General features: G+C 50.8%; 1 protein-coding gene across 1 annotated transcript; it reads right to left on the bottom strand.

Annotated features, from left to right (window-relative positions):
* Window positions 1-7434: 7434 nt before the first annotated feature.
* On the bottom strand, window positions 7435-9685 carry LOC125757771 (uncharacterized). Its single transcript, XM_049413915.1, has one exon. It carries the CDS (start codon window positions 9410-9412, stop codon window positions 7628-7630), a length of 1785 nt encoding a protein of 594 aa, XP_049269872.1. The 5' UTR covers window positions 9413-9685; the 3' UTR covers window positions 7435-7627.
* Window positions 9686-14941: the final 5256 nt, after the last annotated feature.

The raw sequence follows: 14941 nt of genomic DNA, 5'->3' as shown, positions 1-14941 counted from the left end.
GATGCTCCTTAAGCCGTGGGTCGTGCGTCCTCGATGTATGCAGTAGCCACCTCTCGTTTAGTTCGTGGAGTGTCCGCTAGATGGCGGTATTTGTATATGATGAAAACACGGCTCAAGGCCGGCTAAATAACTGAGGACGACGAAGTGGGAAGCTCGAGCAGCAACCACAATTTCTTTGAGGAAGACGACGCTCGGGTCTTCGGTTCTTCGGACGTGTTCAAGGCCGGCTAGATAACAGGACGACGAAGTGGGAAGCTTGAGCAGCAACCACGATTTCTCTGAGGAATACGACGCTCGGGTCTTCGGTTCTTCGGACTTCAACGCCTGATGCTCACCACCCCTTCACGAAGCGGTTCTGCCAGCCCTATCCCGCAACCCTTTCCTGCAGTGGATACTCCTGTCCACCGCTACAGTCACCGACTGCGAGGCCTTAGTCCCGAGGCCATCCCTCTGGAACTTCTCCAGCCAAGCCCTACATCAGGAGAAATGGCCACCGCCGGCGCTTCACAGGTGACTGCTGAGCAGCCGATGCCAGAAAGTTTGATGTTTAACATTTCTCACGTGTTTTCTTTAGTGTGGCGAATTACTCGTATTCACGGTTTACCGATGATGCCCTCCGGAGCTTCGCCCCACTCATCATCATTCACCCCGTGGATATGCTGTAATTTTTTTCTACCTCGAGAAACCGGACCATACTTTCTTGAAAATACTGTCTGGCTGGTATTCTATTCGGGTCACAGTAACATCCAGCCATTCGTGAGCGCCTAATAAATTACGCCATGCGTCCTTCGTTCTCCAGGGTACTAACAGCAAAATACAAATGCACGCGGCGTTATAGTAATAGAAAGTGAAATAGTAACAGGAAAGCACGGGACACCGCACGTGGCGAAATTAAAGTTATGAGAAACGTTTCCGTCGAATCGCTCGCTACCCACGCTAGTTTTTCATTTTGGTGTTGTAGAGCCACGCCACTCGTGGCCAGTTGGCCAGGGAAAAAGAAGAGCGTCCCGTGGCTCGTGGTGGCGCGAGCTATGGGGAGCGCTTTGGTTCTTGTAGGTTTATTCCACAGGAAGGAAGAAAAAGAGACGGCTGAACCAGAATAACGGTATATATCTTACACCGTGACCAGAATCCTGAGGCCAAAATTACAGCGCAAGCGCACAAGACACCCAAGAATGAAAAGAAACGTACGACACAAGCGCTCACTAACAACTGCTTTATTCTTTCATACGCTAGTGCAGATATAAGCCCAAGGCAAACTTACCGCACATGCGCACACAGCAATAGCTGTAAACCAAAACGTGTAACAAGGATGATAGTGTATTACATACGCGAAGACATGAACTCATGTCCAGATGGGTGCAGGGACAGTGAAGTAAAAAAGAAGTAAAAAGGACAAAGAAATGCGTTTGCGCTGTAAGTTTAGCCTCAGGAATATGGGAATATGTACCAACTAGACCCGAATGAAATTTCACTTTAGTAACCAATTTCGTGCTATTCAAGTTTCTTGCTATCGCATTCATTGATTCGCGCTTGAGGCAATACTGTGACTTTTATTGCGATAGCCATTATATGGACAGTCTCGGCTGGTTTTTGCCGTCGCCGTCGACGCCGTGATGCTGCGTATATGTATAAGTATGTATATATACATCAATATCCCAAAGAAAAATAAATAAGAGAAAATGCTTCCGAAGCGTGAAATCGAACCAGCGACCTCGCACTGCGCAGCGCGGTGCGCTAAGCACTACTCCACAAAGCGCAGATATCTCAGGTAGCTAACGGCGAGCGTTATATACACACCAATTACCGTTTGTAGTCCTCCGAGACGGCAGGCGCTTATAAGCGTTTCTTCATTACCAGCGAGATGGCACTAGGAGCGCGACGGGCGCACTTAAAGGCGTCGGCCAGCTCTCTCGCTTCTTCTAATATTTGCGCAGGGAGAACCATGCCCTTCCGCTGTCTGCTCGCGCGGGCGCTCGAACAAGCTACCGGAGTGTTCATGATTTCCAGCAGATGGAGCTACGTGGTAGCTCTCACCGCGCGTTGCGTACGTGTAGCTAAAAGCGTTTCAGATGTCGTGCACGTAACGTACGTGTAGTTTTCACGTTTGCGTACGTAAAGTCCCTACGTACGTGAAATGAAAACTGTCTAGTAGCTGCCGGGTAGTGATGGACGTGCGGTAGTTGCAGCGCGTCCATCACGCGCCGCTTTTCTTGCTATCGCATTCATTGCTTCGCCCTTGCGGCGAAACTGTGACTTTTTCTTTTAAACCATCGGTGCCTTCTTCTCTTTGGTGTATACCGCCCTTTTAATTTATTATTTGTTGACTATTAATTATTTAATCCACTTTTAATTGACCATTTAATTGGGCGAATGTTAAGCCAGCAAGATAAAGTACTCTTTATTTTGCTTGTTTAATAAAGCATATTGTCGCGATGCAACGAGAGGAAAAGACAAGAACACCTATCGGCAGCGAAACAGTGTGTTGAAATCGGCTGAACAGGAGAAACGTCTTCTTGGTCTTCAAATATCCACAGCCCCTCTGGATGGTGTCTCTTAAAGCCTCCCATCGCCGTCGTCCACATATAGTATACACGCGTCATTATATATGAGTTCGCGGCTCGTGGCCGGTTTTACATGGTTACGCAGAGCCGTCTGAACAGCCTGAGCAGAGCCTTATGTGGATTTATACGGCATGAAACCCTATATGGCATGACCCTCTACGGCATGACCCTTTACGACAGATGACCCTATATGTTTTCTTTTTCTTTGGGGAACATTATATGGGCACAAGTTTTTCCTCAGTGGCAGGCGTTGAGACTCGGGTCGCCAGTGGTAACGATTGGTTTTCTCAGCAGACGACTGCCCTGGTGTCCAGATATAAAAGAAATATGCGTAAGTACCATTCCGAAAATACGGCCTCAGTGAATGGACAGAGTTATGGTAATGAATGTAGGTTCACTAAAAATGAAGAAGAAAGCTCGTCATCAAACGGGTATGTGCCGCTGTTCGGACTATCAGAAAACCATCATCATCATAAACGGTTATGTGCCACAAAAATTGGGTAAATCCCACTACTCACCACTGGTTCACTAAAAATGAAGACGGCAACAGTTGAAACTTCTTTGTAAACCTGTGCATAAGATTGGTATGGTCAAGAAGCAATAAAACTGTACTACCACCTGAAAGCTTATCAAAGATTGTTTAATAAAGAGCAGTGATACAATACATCTGACAGACTTTTGAAACAAAGAAATGCGTTAGCCTGCCGAAGGGAAAGCCACCAGCCTCGCTGTTTCATCAGTGTCCGCGAAGCCGAGCTGATTGCATTTTTTCTGTAATTAATTCTGTTGTTTCATACAGTCCCCTTCCCTTATACGCAACTACTGTTTCTTCCTGTGGAATTCTTTGTTCAATGTGCTTTTCTTTGGCTCGCCAAATATATTTTTGACATGAGACTGACTGGTTTGCAGCCTCTGTCTTTCCTTTACAACGTGCTTTATACACGAGGCACTGTTCAATGCTTTATATTGTATTAAAGACGATAGTCTTTCTTGGGGAACACTAACGCAGAAATTTTGGTCTGTCTTTCTGTCTTTCTGTTTGTCGGCAAGTCACTCGATTCAGCCACCCGGCCAAAATTGAACCACTTGCCCAAGGGCCAGCCATCTTGAACGGCTGACTAGGTTCATACTTGTGTACATTGTTGATCAAAAAGCAACCATTACGCATGTCTGAGGTGCAACATCACTAGGTAAGTATTAGGTGGTGTGTTCCTTTAATAGAAAATACATAGATACGTAATTCTAGAGACCCTAGTTTCTTAAGCTGCGCTGAAAATGCGACTGCGCCGAAACTTGCCTTCTTCCGTGCCCTCTGCACGAACTCATTGTTGTGTTTCGGTTTCGGTTCAGGATTGCACTGTACGAATGCCATGGGGCGCCGCTCTGGCATTCCTGTGTTACCCAGGCTGCTGCTGCTGCTGAAAAACATTTATTTACAGATGTTATTTACAGGGAGGGTGGGAGCGGCCCTTAAGGGGCCGCCCCGTACAAATACTAGGTGGGCTCCCTCTTACGGGAGCCCATTGGCGATGGCCGCGGCCCGGGCCCGCTCGACCATGGCCCGTTGGGCCGTCAGGTCAGAGCAGCCGAGCAGGGCTGCCTCCCAGTCCTCCCGCGAAGGGTTGGGTAGTGGGGTAAGGTTTGGGGTTTTTTGGCATGCCCACACCATGTGGAAAATGTCACAGGAATTTTCCTCACAATGCGGGCACTTCCCCGTGCAAGCGGGGTCAAAGTGTTTTATAATTGCCGGGCACAATAAAGTTTTGGTATAAAGGCGAAGGAGGATTCGCTCCTCCGCCTTCGTGAGGCCTTTACAGGGTTTTGGATAGATATTATGGCCGGATTGATAAAATTGTGTGACCTCCTTAAATGTGTAGGCGGGATTGGGTTCGAGGTCCGGATCGGAAGGGGACGAGGATGGTGCCCGGAGAGTGAGCGCGGGGGCAGCGGCATCGGCCGTCTCATTACCATCGAGGCCCGTGTGAGCCGGAGCCCATATGATCGTTCGGTGCGCGGGGGCACCTAGGTAGCTGCTGTTCTGCAAAATTTTATAGGCAAGGTACGGAATGTATCCCTGTTCTATATTGCGACAGGCACCCCTTGAGTCGGTGATGATGACCCTTGAGTCCTGATCTGCAGCGGCTAGTGTGATGGCGATCTCCTCCGCGTGCGTAATGTTATGTGCACGGAAGGTGAGTCCGTTTACAGCGGTGTTTTGGTGGACGACCGCAGCCGTGTACCAACCCCCGTGGTGCGGGCCGGAGGCGTCCACGTAGAATACTCCGAATTTGTGGCCGTAGTGTCGAGCCAAGGCTTCTGCCCGCGCGAGCCGTCGGCCACTGTGGTCGTCTCGGGTCATGTTAGCCGGAAGAGGGCGCACGTGCAGGGAGTATCGCCAAATTTCTGGAATCTGTACGCGCTCTTCCGTATGTATTGAATGATTGATGTGTAGTGGGGCAAGGAAGCGGCGACCCGACGGTGTTTTAGAGAGTCTAGTATATTGGTTAGTCAAGTGCGCCTCTCGAAGCTCCTTGAAGGTGTTCACCATTCCCAGGCCCAGAAGGCGCTGGTTAGAGGTGCTGACAGGAAGGTCGAGGGCGCGCTTGTAGATTTTGCGGAGAATGACTTCGAGTGCATTCTCGTCGAATTTGCGTAGGTGGAGGTATGGAGCCGAGTACAGGACTCGGCTGGTTACGAATGCATGCGCCAGCCGCAAGGCGTCTTTGCATCGTAACCCCCCGCGCTTGTTGGAAACCCGGCGGACCATCCGGCCCACCTGGTCCCCCACCTTACGCAATTTGGTCAATGCTGTATCTGCTCTGCGATTTTTATGTATAAAAAGCCCCAGTACTCTAATCTCGTCGCGTTCGGGTATGGGTCCGCTGTGAAGGGAGAGGTCAATTTTTGTGGTGCACTTTGGCGATGGGCGTATGTGCACAAATTCCGATTTGGACGGGGAGCACTGAAGGCCGCAGCGACGGGCATAGTCATTCACGATGTCCGCCGCTTGCTGCAGGCTTGCCTCCATGTCTCCTGCCGAGCCGTGTGACGCCCATATGGTGATGTCGTCGGCATAGAGCGCATGCTGTATGCCTTCGACTTTCGCCAGCTGAGCTGGGAGTCTCATCATTGCCAGATTGAATAGGAGGGGCGAGAGGACCGCTCCCTGCGGGGTCCCTCTCGTGCCTAATCGGTAAGGGCCGTGTTCAGTGTCCTGAATCCGAATGTATGATTGTCGGTCAGTGAGGAATTGTTTAATATAGTTGAAGGTGTTGTGGCCGCAATCCACCTGTGAGAGATGCGTCAGAATAATTTCGTGGGTCACGTTATCAAAGGCCCCCTTCAGATCAAAAGCGAGCACAACTTTGTCATTCAGGGGATACTCGACTGGATCGAGGATCTCATGATCGAGTTGAAGCAAGGCATCCTGCGCGGACCGGTGTGGGCGGAACCCGAACATGGTGTCTGCAAATGCATTTTTGGTCTCCAGGAACGCGGACAACCTGTCGCGCACCATCGTCTCCATTAATTTTCCCACACAAGAAGTAAGAGAGATGGGGCGGAGGTTGTCCGTGTTAATGGCTTTGCCCGCTTTGGGTATGAAGGTGACCAGGGCGGTCTTCCACTCAATTGGTAGGGTTGTTTCCCCGATCCAAATGGAGTTGATGTAGGCAAGGAGCATGGTGTAGGCCGAGTCAGGAAGATTGGCAAGTAATTTCACGGTAATTTTATCCCGTCCCGGTGCCGTACCTCGCCTCATTTTTGCTAGGGCCGCCTTCAGGTCGTGTAACTGGAACAGTTGATCCAGCTCCGCGTTCTCGGTACCTGCATACGAGTACGCCGGCCCTCGCGAGTCTTGCTGTGTGCATAGATATTGGTCTCGGAGTTTACATGCCAATTTTGCCGTGTCTCCGTCGAAGCTGTGAAACGCTCGTTGCAGATGCTTTTGTGTCTCTGTTCGAGTTTGGGTCGGATCAATTAAGGCGCGGAAGAGGCGCCAGGTACTCCGGCTGGACATTTGTCGAGCGGCCGTGTTGCAACGGTCCACCCAGTTAGAGTCCGCGAGCTGGGCCGCGTACTCTGCTGCTCGCTGGGTGAGCTCCGCGATGCGAATTTTGAGCTGCCGATTGTGTTTTTGCCGGCGCCATCGGCGGACGAGGCTGCGCCGGGCCGCCCAGAGGTGAAGGAGGTGGTTATCCACCGCCGGAGTCGCCTCCGAGAGTTTAATCTGTGTTTCTGTGGAGCGAAGACTGGAAACCAGTTGCTGGGACCAAGCATGGTATCCTTGCTCCTCAATGGGTGTCGAATTGGCGTATATTTGCCGAAACTTCGTGTAATCGGGTAATTTTGCCTCTCCGTAGGGTCTTGCTAAAGGATGGGTGCGAATGGTGGTGTTGAGTATGCAGTGGTCGCTGCCGAGGGTCTCCTCGGTGTTGACCCAATCCGCATACTGGATGTTTTTTGTGAGGGTAAGGTCCGGACAGGTGTCCCGGGTCACGGAGTTACCCACGCGAGTAGGGTAGGCAGGGTCGGTGTGAAGAGTTAGGCCCAGCGTGGACATAAGTTCCGCCAGCTTACGTCCACGTCTCTCCTCACGCGCATACCCCCAAAGTGTGCTGGGGGCATTAAAATCACCCACGATCACCAGAGGGTCCCTGCCTGCAGCCTTTAAGGCACGGCTAAAAAGGTCTGCGAATGTGATGTTGGTTAGTCTCGGTGAACAATAAATGTTTAGCACGTGCAGTGGCGGGTCCTGTTTACGCAGCGGAAGGAGTGTCACCATCACGTACGAGAAATCTGGCTTAAGGTCAAGATCAACTAAATTGGCCGTATAACTTTTGTGAACACAGATGCAGGATAAAGGGTCCTGTTGAAACGTAGTATAGCTTGTGAGTGTGGCAGCACTCCCTGGCTCCTGGAGGGCTACCACAGCAGGAAGGTTTTGAAATGCTGCGAGGAAAAGCCGGAGGTTGGCCCGCTTGGTGTGAGCCTTAAAGCCCCGACAATTCCACTGGGTGATTTGGATGGGGGTGGCCGTATTGGATCGCGGGGGTTTCCGAATTCTAAGGGTGCCCGCCATGGTCAGTGGAGTTAACGAGCGATTGTGGTGGCGGCGCTCCCGAGCCAGCACTCGCGGGGAGGGGGGTGTCCTCAAATCCGGAGATGGAGCAGCTGTCGTCATCCTCAAAATCGATTTGTCGTCGAGGCGTTTTAAGGTACCGGCCGGACACGTCCTTAATTGGGCCGGCTCGTTTGGTGAAACGCGCAACTTGTTGGGCTATCAGGGTTGGGATGGTCTCTGTCATTTTAGCAATGGCGGCATTTACGGCCGCTGAGATTTGAGTTTCGAGGACAGTTATACGGCTGTCCATACGGACCTCAAGGGTGTTGACATGAGCCTCGAGTGCGGCTACCGCGTCCGTTGCCGCCGCCCCGGTCTCACTCTCCATTACCTCTACTGCGGGGGGAGGGGGAGGGGAGACTAGTTGGGTCTGTTTGGCCTCGGCTGCCGCTAGTCTTTTCTGTAACGCTTCGATTTGTGCCTGGAGCTTGGCAATAATATTTTGGTCGGCGTTAGGTGATGAAGATGGGATGATAGGTGGGGATGAGGAGGCAGCTCTACCCGTACCACCCACCTGGTTTCCGTTTTTGACGGCGTTGGCCCATGACCCGGCCTCGCCGCATGGTTGCGCCGTCGGCTGCTTCCCGGTTCCGCCATGCGGTGGGGTCGACGGCTGCTTCACGATTCCTCCAGTAGGAGAAGCAGGCTTGTCTGTCTTGGCGACCTCCCGGCGCGGTGGCTCACTGGGAGTCTGATGTTTGCGTCGTTTCTTGGACGCCCTTTTGGACTTTCCGCCCTGTTGTGCGGCCACCTTGGAATTACGGTACTTGGCCGTACACGCACGAGAGTTTGTGGCGTGTGCTCCACCACACACAGAACAGACGGGTACACATTCATGAGGGGCCCGCACCCCCTCCTCCACAAGCGGAACCTGCTGTCCACACAGGCCACATGTATCCGGTCTTGGGTTGGGACAAGTGTCCATCCGATGGCCGACGACACCGCACTTTCCGCAGGCCGGGATGGTCCGGTAGTAGGGTTTGACGGGGATCAGCATTGTGTCGTAGTGAACAAAGCGTGGCTTCTCCTTGCCAGCGAAGGTCACACGCGCCTTGTTTGACGTTCCAAATTTACGCACCTCGACGATGGTGCCAGACCTCCAGCGTACGCTCTCTCGGAGCGTCTCCGTCGTGTCTGTGTTGCGGACTACGATGACTCCATGGCAGACATTGCTACCATCTTGTCGCAGGTACCCGTTGAGCAGAACCTGTCTATGCTCGATGTTTACCGCGAAGTCCCCGATGATTTTGTCCGCCGTGTCAGGGTCCGGGGTGTGAATAACGATAAGATTTTGCTCTCTCGATGGAATAACTGTCAACGTCTCAGCTCGCTCAGGCCCGAGGTATGCCTTAAACGCGGTCCCGTACCAGTTCTCTGAGAAAGCATCATGCAATGAGATGCACTCTCGTGGCTTTACGACAATTACATAGTCGTCCGGATTCGATTTTGGAAACGGGCGAGGCTTCCATTTAGTGAGAACCTTGCCCTTGCGTCCCACAGCGTGCGAAGCGAGAGGCTGCGTCTTGTCAGCTGGCGTGTCGGATGCCGGGGCAGCGGCGGACGCCGCCTTCTTGGCGTTGGCTTGCGAGCGGCGTTCAACCGCGTCGTTGATAGCTTGGCTCCGAAACCTCGGTGAAGAAGCAGAATTTGGCGTTTCGGAAGTCGTAATCGTCTCCCACGTCATGGCATGAGGGTCGTATCCACGCTGGGTGAGCGTAGCGTCCATGTTGCCTCGGAAAGCCGGCCCCACGCCGCCCGACGTCGGCGTCGCCGTTTGGCTTAACGGCGTCGCCTACGTGGTCGGGTGATGATCGGTCGTAAAGTTGTTAAAAACCGGCCCACCTGGATGACACTGGTATCCACGTGTTGCCTGTGAATCGCCGAAACGATTGATGCTGGTCTTGACGGGGTACCGTGAAATTGCCCGTGGGTCCAGCCGAAAATCAGCGGAGCCGAAGCGCAGCACGTCCTACATCATCGCGCGCTTGCAGCGCCCCCTCTTACCCAGGCGACGTGTAAATAAAAGTGTGTGGAGAGTACTCGTTGAATGCGGACGTTTCTTCTGCTTCGGCGCTTCGCGCCAAACCGCGTGTTCGGGCTGGCTGGCATCCCCGCCGGTCGCGTTGGTCACCGCCGGTCTTCGCCTGCTGCTGCGCCGGGGCCCGCAACACAGCACTCATGTTTCCCGACGTATTGCCAGATGGCGTCCATATATCACGTAGCGCCTCTTCTATCGTCTTTAGACGACATTTGCAGCGAAGCACGCAGATACGCGGCCAATTTTTTATACTTAAGCTCATTGCGGGTGCTTCTATATTTTGTATGGCCGTTCAGTTGGATTCAATAAGTGGCGCGGGTGAGCACCTGAGACGAAAAGCAGAGTAAAGCCTGCTACCGAACAATCAGCAGCTCTCTATCTGACATCATCATGGAGACAGGTCGCTTATTAAACACAAATTTGCAGATAGGCCTTGAATGCTAAACAAAAAATCACAGCATGTCCACGAAGTGAATGATGACGAGTGTGCGAAGTTCCGGGGGATCACTAACCGTGAATCCCCCGTACATTGCCCACTGTATCATACAAAGACGTTACAGCACGTCTGTACAGTATATACAAAGTTGTTTATTATTCACATTGCGTATATGGTGTTGAGATGTGGGCGGCGTTTTCCTTTCGTTATGACCGCCTTATGATCGGTGAAATGTAAAGCCAAATGTTCTTCTATGGGATCCAACCTGAAATTTGAGAAGACGAGGTCAATGCAAATCCCTCTGATCGTTGTCGGTTGTTTATGATCATACGATATGCGTCTTAGAGCATATCGCGATGTCATATGTTGTATGGACCAGTCATCTTCCATGATACTTACATTGAAATCACTGGTCAGTATGAAAGGGTCATTCTTATATTCAGTATCATAATCACGCAGTGCTATATCAATGTATTTAGTTACTCTGCTTTGAGGCAGATTCGCAGCCAGGTACATTGTCATTACAACTGTTCCATGTGATAATTTTATCGTAGCGTGTTCGCCGTTGTGACTCTGACTGGTCATTGGTAGGTTGAGACCCACCGCGGTCTCTGACTATACTTGTAGACGATGGACGAGTAGGTTCCTCCTTGCGATTTGTGCATGATAATCACACTCGCTTGAACCAATGGAAAGCGCCTTCGTTTGCACGCAGCGCCCGTCTTGCTATCGAGCCGCTCGAGGTTCAATGGGGATCCAGGTAGAGTCCACGTCATGGCTATTTTGCATCGCCTCGTTTACCATTCGTCTCGAACGAAGGCGAGCGAGCTTTCTCGGTGCCGAATCACTTGTTCTTGGTCTTCGCCAACCAGACCACGCGCCGAGCACACGCCGAGAACGAGCGCTGAGCGCGAGCGAGCGCTTCCAGTACTAGCGTGTTACAACGAGAGAAGGACATGGCTCGACACTAAGGAGCTTCGCCCTTAAAAATGTCACAGTTGCGCCGCAAGGGCTAAGCAATGAATGCGATAGCAACAAATTGGAATGTCACACGAAAAACGGCAATCAGCTCGAAACTTGCAGCGCGCCGCTCAAGCGCAAAGGACGCACGAAAAGAACATACACAGGACGAGCGCGAACTAACAACTCCCACAGCTCGACACTTGCAGCGCTCTGCTCGAACAAAAAATGACAAATGAAAAGAACGCACAGGTATACACAGGACGAGCGCGAAGTAACAGCTCTAACAGTTGTTACTACAACTATAGCCCTTACTTCGGTTCTTCTAGCTAGCAGCTCACTTCTTTCGCAAACGCAGCCGCTGCAGCGAGTGAAGTGACCTTTGTTCTATAGCTTCAAAGCAAACTTTGCGTTGAAAGCGCAGGGCGTACAATACTTCCCCCTCGAGCGATAAGCGCGTGAGCAAGGGCGACCACGCCCTGCATGTCAAAGTACAAGTCGGAGGCGCTCCTCCCAAAATTAACTATGATGAAGCCATGCCAACAAGCTCAAGTTGATACCCTCCTGAATTACTGGAAGATGTATACTGCGTGGCGGAATTGTCTAACGGAGCGCGTTGCGGAGCGAGGGGTCGCAGGTTCGAATCCCCCGTCGGGCGGCTCGGAAGATATTTCTGCTGAATTCTTTCTTTGTGGCTTTTACATACACATACACACTTATACATATACGGAACATGACGGTGACGGACGACGGCGACGCCGACGGCAAAGACCCGCCGAGAGTGTCCATATAATTGATATCGCATAAAACGGGAAAATACGAGAGCAATCAGTTCTGTGTTGGTTCTTGTTTAAAGGGGTACTGACATGAAAATTTTCAGTTGCCGTTTTTTTATGCGTCAAATAAAAGGCCAAGCGCCTCAACAGCCTAGAAAACGTACTGCTATGCGTGTGTGCACCCTGAAAAATTAATTACAGAGTTTTTAAAAGCTAGTTTCGGTTCCTACTGCACCCTGACGTCACAACATGGTATGAGCTTCTCGTCACGTGTTCACGCAAGGTATCGTGACGTTTACAGGGCCACTACCTCACCGTGGCTCCGTTGGTGACGCACAAGTGTTGATTTTGAATGTTTTGGAGACGCACTAGCGGCCATTTTTGAAGTTTTGGTACCTGACGTCATCACAACTAGCCAGATTGCGGCGTGAAGCCACCATAATTAGTACTGCAGCCTGATGTCGAGCTAGTGTTGATGTCGGTAGGTGCGCCATGGGAAAATTGACTTTAGCGTCAAAATAAAATATGTGATCAGCATTTTCTGAGCTTCACACTTGTTCAGCGCCGTCTTTGTATACAGGAGATTTGTATGGCAGATTAAGATCACCTTCGAAAAATGGTGCTAGTACCTCTTTAATGGCGTGCCGATGTAACAGCTGAAAATAATTACAGTTTCTCCCCTGATTATGAAGAATGGACGCAGAAAGGCAGGAAGCAGGGAGGTTAATTAAAAACGCAGCATTATGGCTGTGTTTATAGAACATGTGGGGCGATAGCCCGGAAGGCTTTAATTTTATTATCGCCTATCTCAACTCGGGCTCTGTAATTCAGTTAACCTCGTTCTAGATCACAGAACGTTGGAGATAACCATGCTTTGAAGTCTAAAAATGAAAAAAATGAAAGAAAGCAATAAGTAAATAATAGTCATGAAAAGCAAATAACGTAAGCGCATTTACAGCCAGAAATTCGTTGACAGAGCCCAAAAGCACGTCCGAGTCCAAAGCGTGCACCAAGGTGAAGCGGACGAACTAACAGTCTCTCGAAGACGGAATTTTGGAACTGCAGCATGAAACGGCCGCTGAACAGTCGCTTATTGGGCGCGAGGACATACCGTAGCGCCGCCATGCAGAGGCATCCCTGTAACGTGCAAACTTGGATTGCTCTGCTGGCCCTCTCCCGCTCCCCCCGCAGCCGCTTTCGCGTCTATTTTTCTAATATTATTGTTGTACTTCACTTCAACAAAATAAAAAAAATACTGCTGCGGCTTCGTCACTGACTGTACGAAATGCTAAATAACTGCTCAGAAAAAAAAAAGTTACGTTCCTCATAATGCCTCAGACAACGCCCTGACTGTTGACTGCCGGCGTCGTCTGCTATGGCCACCGATATGGAAACCACGGGAACCGAGCACGCTGCTTTTTAAAAGGTAACGAATCATTTTGCGTCGAATTGACACTAAGCATATCAAATGAGCTTTAGCGCGTGCTTGCGGCAAAGAAAGATATTTTAGCTGCAAGAAATGCGTGCAACCGTGCAACTTCATTCATTGTAGGTTTGCATCTAAAAACAAGCCGCGGTTGCCACGACAAGCATGGGCAAATTTTAGCGGTTTTCCGCTTTGTGGGAAGCACACCAACATGCTTAGAGATTCATGCATCCACAACCTCTTTCATATGATTGGAGACAAACGCACGAGAGCCATATGTATGCGCACGCGCCTCATTCAGTGTTGTAGCTAGATAACATTTCCCAGGAGTTTGTCTGCGGACCGATTTTAATGTAGATCTCTCATTGTGCGAACTTTCTCACAAAGGGGTCAATCGCGATCGAAAAATATGGTCTCAATCGGGCTCGATTGCGATAGCAAATGGATAGTGCGCCAGCCGGCCGTATTACTTTGCGCACTTAAATGACCATGCTGCAAGGTGCAACTTACGCTGGTATAAATGACCATTTTATGTTTCAGTGAAAATACCAGCGTCCAGAATTCAGTTTCACTGATAAGGAGTATGACACTTCGCGATCGCTGTTAGAAGGTAATAATAATAATATCTGGGGTTTAACGTCCCATAACCACGATATGATTATGAGAGACGCCGTAGTGGAGGGCTCCGGAAATTTCGACCACCTGGGGTTCTTTAACGTGCACCTAAATCTAAGTACACGGGCCTCAGACATTTTCGCCTCCATCGAAAATGCAGCCGCCGCGGCCGGGATTCGATCCCGCGACCTTCGGATCAGCAGTCGAGCGCCATAACCACTAGACCACCGTGGCGGGGCGTGTTAGAAGGTGAAACAGTGTTTGAAACTGGCTACGTTTTCGCCTGTAGCATAAAACAACAAGTGACACTGGCTATGGGCTCATTCTACAGATATGATGTATAAGGACGGAACCCAATGGGCTGAAGTCGAGAATCGGGCGGAAAGCCGTGTGGTCGGCAAAAGACACAAGGACAATTAAAATGGAAACGGGGGGGGGGGGGGGGCAGCCTGTGATGAAAGTTACGTCGGCAAGACAGGTACAGCAAAAACTCAAGCAGCAAATGTAACGTAAGAAAGGTTTCATCGAACGCGCTGGCCGAACTGGCCACGAAATGAGCAGCCGAGCAGGTACTCCTCCCTCTGTATTTCGTGGCCAGTTCGGCCAGCGCGTTCGATGAAACCTTTCTTACGTTACATTTGCTGCTTGAGTTTTTGCTGTACCTGTCTTGCCGACGTAACTTTCATCACAGGCTGCCCCCCCCCCCCCCCCCCCCCGTTTCCATTTTAATTGTCCTTGTGTCTTTTGCCGACCACACGGCTTTCCGTCCGATTCTCGACTTCAGCCCTTGGATGCGCAACGCTCCTTGGCGGCGCGCGCCCGGGCAGCGGCCATCTCCAATGGCGTCCCTCACTAGGGACTGCCACTCAGGCACACAGCAGCCCTCTTGTGAATTTCTTGAATAAAATGTTTAACACCACCACCACCACCACGAAATAGACTGGGATAAGGCAAATATAACGCAGAGAGAAAAGAAATGGACTCCTCGGCTTTATCTTGAACCT

The sequence above is a fragment of the Rhipicephalus sanguineus genome, chromosome 3 (assembly GCF_013339695.2).
Source record: "Rhipicephalus sanguineus isolate Rsan-2018 chromosome 3, BIME_Rsan_1.4, whole genome shotgun sequence".
Taxonomy (NCBI): domain Eukaryota; kingdom Metazoa; phylum Arthropoda; class Arachnida; order Ixodida; family Ixodidae; genus Rhipicephalus; species Rhipicephalus sanguineus.
This window is presented reverse-complemented; position numbering and strand designations above follow the sequence as displayed.

Bases quoted from the DNA above. Each gene is read 5' to 3' on its own strand.
- LOC125757771 (XM_049413915.1), bottom strand. From the start codon at position 9,412: ATGGACGCTACGCTCACCCAGCGTGGATACGACCCTCATGCCATGACG.